General features: G+C 34.6%; 1 protein-coding gene across 2 annotated transcripts; it reads left to right on the forward strand.

Moving 5' to 3' along the window:
- The first annotated feature begins 1,116 nt into the window (after positions 1-1,116).
- Positions 1,117-7,969, forward strand: LOC113301287. 2 transcript variants are annotated; one of them, XR_003336194.1, is made up of 3 exons: positions 1,117-1,257; positions 6,114-7,142; positions 7,340-7,969. XR_003336194.1 is itself a non-coding variant. In XM_026550056.1 (2 exons), the coding sequence occupies exon 2, from the start codon at positions 6,169-6,171 to the stop codon at positions 6,973-6,975; it is 807 nt and encodes a 268-aa protein (XP_026405841.1). In that variant the 5' UTR covers positions 1,117-1,257; positions 6,114-6,168; the 3' UTR covers positions 6,976-7,969. The 2 variants fall into 2 exon arrangements, 1 of the variants encoding a protein (XP_026405841.1); XM_026550056.1 differs by having other exon boundaries at positions 6,114-7,969.
- Positions 7,970-11,075: the final 3,106 nt, after the last annotated feature.

Genomic DNA, 11,075 nt, shown 5'->3' on the forward strand with positions numbered 1-11,075 from the left:
TCATCCACGTCAGCTAGGACAACCTCTTAAGTCCTATGGGCTAGATATCTAGCAGTTAGATTAGTCATCCACGTCAGCTGGGACCACTATGGAACGTTGTTTGGTTCAGCGTTTTAAATCTCAGTCGTTAGATCATAAAATTTATCTCCCGGCGCTGAACCGTTCAACGTTAAAAACACTTTTTGAGCGTCGAACCATTCAGCGTTTCAATCTCGCTGCTAGTTGAACTGCGAGCACTTGCTAGGAGAGAGAACTATCCAATGCTAGGCTAACCCCTATGGGCTAGATTGAACTGCTAGATTGGCCAAAAAGTGTTGCAAATCATGAAAAAATTGTGGGAAAAAAGTTAACATTATTTCTGTCTACTTCTTCTCTTAGCATTTGCTCGCAGTTCAACTAGCAGCGAGATTGAAACACTGAACTGTTCTGCGCTCAAAAAGTAACTTTAACGCTGAACCATTCAGAGCTCTATATTTTTTTATTAAATGTTTAGAGAGAATGTGATGGAGAGAGAGGAAAAAAAGGGAGCGAGAGAGGAAAAAGAGGGAGAACGTGATGGGAGAGAGATGAAAAATAGGGAGAACGTGATGGAGAGAAAGGAAAAAGAGGGAGAGAGAAAAGAAAAAAAAAGGAGAGAGAGGGGAAAAAGTAGAAGAGAAAAATAGTAATGATTAGTTGTTTGGAAAATAAAATCATGTGACGCTGTTTGGTTCAGCGTTTCGCTGCTAGATCAGAAATATCATAGGATTTAAGAGGTTGTCCTAGATGACATGGATGGCTAATCTAACTGCTAGATTAGAAGACCATAGGGGTCGGCCTAACAAATCTAGAAATATCTAATATAATTTTTATATCTTCCCTTTTATTGGACCCTGACTAGCCACTGTGACGTGTTTGGATACATCCCGTATCACTTAATAATGACAATCACTTGGAACCTAACGAAAAGGAACAATTTCAAAACGGACAGTAGAATACCTGAGAAGACACGATTTGAATTAGAATTCGCCAATCACTTGGAACCTAACGAAAATTACACCACATTTTTATAAAAATCAAAATTTTATTCTGAAAACAAAACAATGGAGATAAAAGAAAACAAATGAGAACCCAATTAAGACTTACAACAGCAGCAGCAACAGTATCATCACAACTGGTTTCAACTCCTAGGACAACTAAATCATCATCTCTGCTTGATGATGAAATAGTTCTGAACTGGGGTTTTGATAATTTGTGATTCGAAAGTAACTAAAATAGGTGGGTTTTTGAGTTTGTAGCTTCAATTGTGTTCTAATTATTCTTTAACTGTATGGTAATGGTGGTTTCAGTAAGAAATTTATGTCAGGAAAATGTAGTAGACAGAGTCGGTGACTGACTGTATTACTAAAGCTTTTTGATTCTGAAAAATACTAGAACCCCCTACTATATGGGTTCAAACATATAGAAGCCCCACAAAATGGATCCTCCACCCTCAACTCCACACTTTCATAAAATGATATTACTAGGCCCGAAAAATCAAATTATCTTTAGATCAGGCCCATAATTAATTATTCCGAACTTTAATAATGGCAACATTGCCCTTTAGTATTTATACAAGGGAATCCCAGAAGCTTCTTTTCATTTCTCTATTCTCTTTCTCTTTCATCTTTATCTCTCTCTGTTGTAGAACAATGGTTTCTAGGGTTCCTGAGATTCATTTTCGACTGCATCAAATCTTCTTCGTCTTCATCCAAATCTTCGACTGCAACAACGATGATCTATCACATCTTCTTCGTCTATGCCTCTGTTATTTCACTTATGTCAAAGATCGATTGCATATGATCAAAAGATAGATCATATGGAAGATGAAGATGATTTGTTTAATCCTGCATCTGAAGATTCATCTACGAAATCAAATCGACGTGCAGATAAGCTTCATTTTTCATTATCTCTTAATTCAATTGAAGTTATATGTTATTAATTTTGAATTTTTTCTCTCGAAATCTTCGAAGTTATGATTTCACTGAATTTTATCTATGAACTCATGATCAAAGTTCAGATCTGTTACAGTTTAATCGTTTTTTTAGCTTTTTAAGATGAAAATATTGAAAGATGTTACAATTTTTTTTCTAGGTTTCCTTACTGAATATCAATCGATCTGTTTATCTTAAGACTTGACTGAAAATTGGTGTTCAGATTCGAAATCAGCGAATCATCATCTCTATTACCCATGTATTTGTTATGAATTTTATAAACTTTGATTGAATTGCTTAATCTTGTGTACTTTACTTCTAATTCTATATAGTTTGATGTATCTCTGTCAATGAAATCGAATTTGTTATCCTAGTATTATTTATTGTAAATTAGTGGTGGTGATATGGTTAGTTGTAAATGAAATTTACAGAAGAAGGGAGTGAAGATATGATGGTGAGTAAGGAAAAAATGCAGGCTAGCATTGGATTTGAATGAATATGTTACTGTGAGTTATAGATGGAGATGTGGTTGTGCTATTTGTGGCTTGGATGTAATGTTGCAGGTGAGAAGGAGAAAGGTGCAGCTGAGATACATCATATGTTGTAAGTGTCATTTTATCTTATTTATTGAGTAGCTCTATGTCATATCACTGCTTCTAGCGCTCATGTAGATAATTTATATGCTCTGAGTACACAAGCATATGCATGTGTAACTGGATATTACACAAGCATATGGATGTGTAACGGGATATTACACAAGACATATGGATGTGTAACCGGAGATTACACAAGTCATATGCATGTGTAACTGCCGTTTACACAAGCCATTACATGTGTACCTGCTAAGCACCATGAAACCCAACTGTTTCAGTTGGCGTGTTCGTCTTGAGTAATATTTTTTTTTATCTTTATGTTAGTGAAATTATTTGTATGAAGGATCTTCTATGGTTAATAAGTTCCGGTGGTGGTATAGGTGCATGCTTTGGAGCCCGTGGTGGTGTTGGAGTTGGAGCTAAGGTGTGAATGTTGGAGGTATAGGTATAAGTGGCAGATTAGGTGGTCGGCGGAATTGCTGAGTGTCAAATTTACTTTGTTGAGTCTGTAATTCTGTAGCCACTCCTGAGGTGAGGATACGCCGTTGTTATATACTTTTTCAGCTTCGGTTGTTTGCTTGATCTGAACTAGTAAGGTGTTATAATAGTTTATCTTATTCTTGCGGATGCAGGTATTTCAATTCGTTGCAGAGTGAGCGCTTTTCTGGTTGTTACTTCTCTGACATGAACATGGTCATTTTGGCGCCAACTGGAAGCGGCAAAACAGTGTTATTTGAGCTATGTATCTTAAAGCTCCTTTCCTGGTTCCTTTCTCAGGATGGAAGGTTCCTTCATATGAAGGGTACACTGAAAACAGTAAGTTTCCCTACTTCTGTTGCTTGTACCGAAAACGCGATTTATTCTCTATCATTTATGTCATACGCCTTGCACAAAACAGATCTCTCCATTTACTGATATCCGTGTTAAACTGCTAATACATATTCTTCATGATATCAATACTTTGGATACTTATGTCCCATATGTTGTAGTAAGACAAACTGATTAATCTCCTTTAATTGATCAGAAAAGTGTTATTTGTTTTCACTTTTTGAGTAGTTTGTGTATTACGGGTGCATGTGTAACTCACAATTACACATGCCATATGCATATATAACTCCCAATTACACATGCATTTTGTATGTATACCAGCTGAATACACATGTTTTTTTTTTTGGAATGTTTAGACTATGGCATCTTAATATTTTTATGACAATAATTTCTGAATAGTTGTAGCCTTTTTTGGATCAATTGATGTCTATGCAGGTCTCGACGTTTTTTGTGCGCACTGACAAGACACTAGCCTTTTTTTAGATCAATTGATGGTCGATTAGGTTGAACTAATATCAAGAACATGTTCTCAAAAATTGCTCACAGTTTGTGGAAGTAAGGCTTTTACATGGTTATATTCCTTTAAAATTAAAAACTAATACGTACCATGCTCTCTCTTAACGTTTATTTTCTTATGTTATGACATGTTAACTCTTAAAGACCTTGAACGCATTGGGATATGACCTTGTTTCCGGTGGTACTGAGAACCATCTGCGAGTCTTGGTCAATCTGAAAAACAAGGTTAGTAGGAATAACGTTCCACTTTAAATGGCATATTCCATATGCAAGTGTAACTCTTAGTTACACTAGTTATATGCATGTGTAACTGAAAGTTACACAAGCCAGATGCATGTGTATCTCCTAGTTACACATGTTATATGCATGTGTAACTCTCAGTTACACAATTCAGATGCATGTGTAACTGCTAGCTACACTAGTCAGATGCTTGTGAAACTGAAATATACATTGTTGTATGTACTGTTCATTTTAATCGTATAAATATTGATTGCTTGTTGTTATATTTCAGGTTTCAGATAACTTCATAAAATATAATTGCTTAAACGTGGTAATGGTCTCGCTGGAACTGGAGTTGACGCTGAATACACAAGTCAGATGCATGTGTAACTCTCAGTTACACTAGATAGACACATGTAACTCTCAATTACACTAAACAGATGCGTGTAATTGTCGATAAATTACACTGGTGATATCAGAATTGATAAATTGAATGAGAACTGCTTCATTGGTTAGTTTGTTTATCCAAGTGGCTATAGATGAAACAACAGAAAACACTCTTGAATCACAAAAGAGTTTGATTGCTCAATTGTTGTACTTTTCTGAGAAATTAGAAAGCTCTGATTCATCCTTATCACCAGGCTCATATGTGTTGACATATATGAAAGAAAGCAGTGCTGAGAAGTAGAAGTCAACTGATAAACCCTGTATTGTCACTTTGGTTTTGGTTTTCACTTTGAAAATTTTAGGGATCTTGTATTGTCTGGTACTGACTACTGTGCTGCAATTTTCAAGGTGATGAATTGTTTCATAAGAAGCATGGGATTCATATATCTGGGAATAGTGTGTCGTTGCCACCTCAGAGGTAAAAGCTCAACCCTGTTGACTTAATCATTTGTCCTTCATATGAGATGATAATTCTTGAAAACCACATTTTAGATCTCAATTACATGCCTCAAACAATGTATAATGATGATGCATTATCTCCAGATTACAGAATGGTAGGATAATACTGATTATTAGACTGATTAGATACATGTGTAACTCTTAGTTACACAAGTGAGATGCATGTGTAACTATTAGTTACACATGCTAATTAGATGTGTAGATACCAGTTACACATGCAAATTAGATGTGTAGTTTCTACTTAGATGTGTAACTTTTACTTACACATACTGATTTTGGGTACACATATCAATATGTATGTGTAACTCCTAGTTACACTAGTCATATGCATGTGTAACTACTAGCTACACTAGCCATATGAATGTGTATCTCCTAGTTACACATGTTATATGCATGTGTAACTCTCAGTTACACAATTCAGATGCATGTGTAACCGCTAGCTACACTAGTCAGATGCTTGTGAAACTGAAATATACATTGTTTTATGTACTGTTCATTTTAATCGTATAAATACTGATTGCTTGTTGTTATATTTCAGGTTTTAGATAACTTCATAAAAGCTAATTGCTTAAACGTGGTAATGGTCTCGCTGGAACTGGAGTTGACGCTGAATACACAAGTCAGATGCATGTGTAACTCTCAGTTACACTAGATAGACACATATGTAACTCTCAATTACACTAAAGAGATGCGTGTGTAACTTCTAGTTACACATGCTAAGAAATTATTGTAAATGAATATTAAAGTAATAACTTTTTTTTTGTGTTTTTTCTTTATGTCTATTTATTTGCATATATATACAAGTGTAACTTTGCATTACACATATCATAAGGATGTGTAACTTCTGGTTACACATGCCATATGCATGTGTAACTTCTGTTTACACCTTCGCACTGTATTTTAATAATTTCGGGCCTATATTTAATAATTTTGGGCCTAGATTTAAATTTTATTTAATTATGGGCTTGACAATATGCATAAGGGTATCAAGGTCTTTTAAAAACTCGGGACCTAGATTTAAACTTTTTTTAATTAAGGACCTCATATTATGGGTTATCCATGGGTTGGGCCTGAGCCTAATTTCCCCGTTGATTTTCAGAGAGAAAAATGAACAAGTAGAAATTGGGTTTTGTATTATTGGGCTTTAAGAAGAAATGACCGGTCCAGTAACAAAGGGTGAAATTGACAGCAATTTCTTCCCTACAAAAGAGAAGATTCTGATATTTTGCGTTTGTCCTGCTATCACTAAGAAAATGAATTCTACAGTTTCTTCTTCTGATGATGATTCAATTGGTGACCATCAGGCAAATTCTGTTGCTGCAACTGAGAATTTATCATTATCATCAGCCTCATCATCAACAGCAACGGCAACCCTTTCTTCTGTTATACAGGTAGGTAATGATATTGATTTGATTACAGAAATTTTATTATGTCTACCTGTAAAATCACTGCTTATATTCAAATCTGTGTCAAAACAATGGTTGCATCTCATTACTGATCGGCGCTTCGTTATTAAGCATGTAAGTCGTAACCGCAACCCTAAAATCCATGGCCTATTCTTTGAAAAACTGAACCCCAATTCTGAAAGTCTATATGATTTTATCCTTCTTGATGGAAGTAGAATTGAAGAGGAGGTGATATTTGGCACTAATCCTGTTGTTTCTGCTGAGGGTGGCGGTGCTGCCCTCTTTAAAACTCTGAATTTTGCAGATTCTAAGCAAGTTGTTAAATTTGAAAATGGTGTCCACATCATTGAAAAGGGTGTCCGAATCGCCCAGTCTTGTAATGGTCTTGCATTTAGGAGATTGAGGTTTACAGAGGTGAGGATAAACCTCGAATTTATACAACACAGACCTATATTTATAATCCAACCACAAGACAATACAAAATTCTTCCTCCGTCCCCTTTTAGAGATGTGGTTCGGGATGATTGTTGTTTCAAGGTTTGTAGCATCAGCTTAGCTTTTGATCCAGTTAAGTCACCAGATCAGTACCAAGTTATCTGCATTTGGAATGATGTTGAGAAAGGTTGGCTCTTGGTATCTGGTGATGATGAATTCCTTCGAAATTTTTATATCGAAATTTACTCCTCTAAGACGAATTCCTGGAGGGAGGTCATCTCTTCATTTGTAAGTCCTTTATATGCGCTTCCTAGTAGTTTTCCAAGGTCCGGTGTCTACTGGAATGGTTGTTTGCACTGGATTGCAACTGAGCAAAATGCAATGCGAGAATCGTCCTTGTATTTTGATATTGCAGAAGAAGTAGTAAAACCATCTTCGTTTCCAACCACGCCTGATGATGATAAGTCGAATGCTGTGTATTTCAGGGAATGCGGGGGTCATTTGTATATTATTGAGGTTCTTGCATCATGTTATACTAATTACAATATTTCGAAGATGGAGACTGATTATTCAGGGTGGAAACTAATGTACAAGCTCGACATAGAAAGATTTATAAATGCATATCCAGGGTTCTATTCTCATGCTTCTGATGATAAGACTCTTGTGCTTTCTAGAATGGTACTGCTCCTAGTGGAATATGAAGAAGAATCATTCTCAAAGCTGGTGGTGCTCGTAGATGGGTCATATCTTACAAGCTTAACGATCTGAGCGTTACAGAAATCCATACTTTTACCGAGATTAGTTATCCTACAGCAGCTCGAATGGGGGGATTATGGGGTTTCCTTCATCATTACATTGAGTCGCTTGCTTGTGTTTGATGCAAAACATCATCAGTTGTGAATTCCAAAGAGAAGCTGGTCAATTTGATTGTTTTGTTTACTAGATTAGTTGATCCAAGTCTGTTGTTTGTATTCGCACCATTGTATTAATCAGAAAAGTCAAGGGAAGTTTCAAGCTGGACTTTTGAACCATTGTGTTCAAATTAAAGCTTTTGAATTATGTTCTGTTATTAGTTATTGAATTTCCTTCTATGTTTTGTGCTATTTGAGCTTCTTGAGATAAATCTTTTGTTGGTTGCAAGGAATCTTTACTATTATGTGTGTTGTGGCTGTTCTGCATAGGCTTCCTTTTTAAGATGGAATAGCAATTAAGAATCTCAAACTCTGGTGCCATTGATTGAGTTTCAGCGAAATATGTGGGCCAAGTTCGTATTCAAAGGAGCAATCTAACATGATGCAGAGGAAAAGAGAAAACTCTGATGTTGTGTCGGGATTTTTCTTAGATCGGCAAAGAAGAAATCCATTGATTAAAAACAAGGGATACAAGAATATAGAAAAAAGAATGGAGAAGTAGACGACGGGGTACAAGACTCAACTGACAACAAGTACAAGACTCTGCACTGCAGGGAGGAAAAAATATTATTCATAACCTAAATTCAAAAATATTACTCAACTCACAACTAGTGTATATAACCTGTTTGGATAGAATAGCAGAAATAGCTTTTCGACTTCTAGAAGTCGAAAAATCAGAAGTCAGTTTGGGTGTCACATTTCAAAACGACTTCAAGAAGTCGAATTTTTTTTTTGTGAAGTAAAATAGTTTTGCTTCTGACTTCTATTTCTAGCAGAAGTCATAAGCAGATTTGTATTCAAACGCGCCCTTGTGGCTACAAAAATAAATCCAGAAGTACATTATTAGGAGCTCAATCAATGTTCAAAAAATAAGCACATAAATTAGCTGAATTCAACAATCAATTACTCCCACTGACCTAAGATTTTAATCTTTTCTTAGAAGGTTTTAAATGGTGACTGTTCATTCAGTGCAACTGCGAACATAATTGTGCTTAACCGATAAATGAACAACTATTGTTTCCGAACTTCATAATTCACGTATGGATACTCAAGGTTCATGTGTTTTTTTCCCTTTGTATTCATATTATGCTTCAATGTTGCCAAGTTAAGATGACAAATTCCAGCAGTACAGAGACAAACTTAAATCTCTAAGTCTCGCAGCCATAAATATTCAGACTCAATCGTGGAACTAATGTCAAGGGATTCTTTCTTTATAGATCCCGCACATCCAGCAAAACTGATGTCTGAATAACTAATTGTATGACATGAGTCTAGATAAGTATCTCAAAATTTTTGATAGATTTTGTATAATTTGTTCTTAGATTCCATAGGTATATGCTAACTATCAACAACTCGTTATATGTTCTTCATTCAGATATGAAACAAAATTTGCTATGTATGTTATTATCTCAAAAATTCTTCGAATATTCGATATATATTTTATGTGAGATCTTTCGTAATCCAAATGACGTGTGACTACCAAATGGTAAGCTTCATTGATATCCTTTATTTAGAAAAACATAAAGATAGCCATAAAGTCAAGATCAATACTAGTAGGTAGTAAGTCTTAACATGAAATCCAAGAGTATGAACTTCACCCACTGATCTTGAGGTATATGCATGGATCTACAACAATTTTATTCAAAACCAAAAACATTAATGGTCTTATTGGATTATAGATATGAAATATTATGGAGGCTTGCTTAATTTCATACTCTGGTTTCTTAAGTTTGCTGACTCGTTGTTCCTGTCTTTATAAGGCAAGGCATTCAAGTTAACAAGCGTTAATATTCTTCACAATTTTTGAGTAATAAAGGCTATTTTCACATTTAATTAATGTAACTCTTAGGTCACACTGAGATACAAATATTTCTATGATAATTCTGAATACGCCTTTCTTTGACATGAAAGAAAAACTTATATATAATTAATGCATCGTTTCAGAGTAAAATCTTTGTCTACAAGTCTTGCTTTATACCGTTAACATTATTATTACAGTCGTGTTAAGTCAAAAAAGACCCACTTTCATACAACTGATTTGTGTCCTTCATGCAATTAAACAATATTCGAGACTTTACTTTCAACCACTGATTTTCTCTCACATAGCATCGATCCATTAATCAAAATTATGACACATAATAGTTTGTGAACCGGAAACCGAGTCTTTGTCATCCCATATCAAGATAAAATAAATTCTTGTACGAAAATCACTGAAACAACGTGAATAACTTTATTTCGATCTCTTTCATCCCTTCTTAATGCTAGTTTATGTTGTTAACAATAAATTTATTATGGAGTATTGGATCAGTAATTATGGTTTTTCATTATCTAAATGTTCGATAATGAGAAGATTCACAAAATCTAATAAAATCTTAGATAAATGGATTATTAACCTGACTTATCAAGAAGATATATCCACTACTCACATAGATTGTGCCATCACTAATGAATTTATAGTTTCAGTTCCAATAAATATCATACCATGGTTAGAACATTAAATTATACCACTTGGATTATGTAGGAGAACCAATGATCCAATGATAGTAAATCCAATTTTCATTCTTCGGGAATGTAAACCCTTGCCTCTAACTGAACATCCAAAACTTAAAGGTGGTTTAAACTTTAAACTAGGTTTCCAGCCTTTCATAGTCCAAAGTGTGTCTTTGAAACTGCTTTACTCGGAAATCTATTGAAATTACACAGTTGTAGAAAGAACATACATACACAAATGTATAACCATTATGCATGCTTCGCACCATTTTCATAGAAGTACGATTTCACCTTTTACTCGTTATTATGCCAAGGATAAGTTGGCCTTGGGTATTCAACAACAATGTTAAACTTTTGAGGATACCACACAAAAGGTTTAGGATATTATCCTGTTTTGTCATACCTTTCACAATATTCGCCATGTTTATTAGACTTTATGATTTTCACTTGTTTATATAATTGCTTCTCAATTTTCAATAATAATGTTCGATAAAACATCCACAGAATGGGGTTCGTGATGCAATTGATAGATATACACAATAACGTGAAAAATCATCAGGTGATAAAAAAAATTATCTTCCAGAAATTAGACCATAAAAAGTCTACAAAATAATCATAATTAATAATTAATAAGAACAAAAGCTGAAAATTTTAATAGAGAAAAATGACAATTAATTAAGCTTAGAATAATTTTATACCTTCAATAAGATTCTCCTTTGGGTAAAACCTTATCAAGGAACGACGTGAGACATGAAAAATATTTGTACATATTTGACCTTCTCATACACATAACATTATGTTTATTTAATACCATAAATAG

This window comes from Papaver somniferum, chromosome 8, assembly GCF_003573695.1.
Source record: "Papaver somniferum cultivar HN1 chromosome 8, ASM357369v1, whole genome shotgun sequence".
Classification (NCBI taxonomy): domain Eukaryota; kingdom Viridiplantae; phylum Streptophyta; class Magnoliopsida; order Ranunculales; family Papaveraceae; genus Papaver; species Papaver somniferum.

What these genes read in the sequence shown, in the direction of transcription:
- LOC113301287 (XM_026550056.1), top strand. Translation starts at nt 6,169, where the DNA reads ATGACCGGTCCAGTAACAAAGGGTGAAATTGACAGCAATTTCTTCCCT.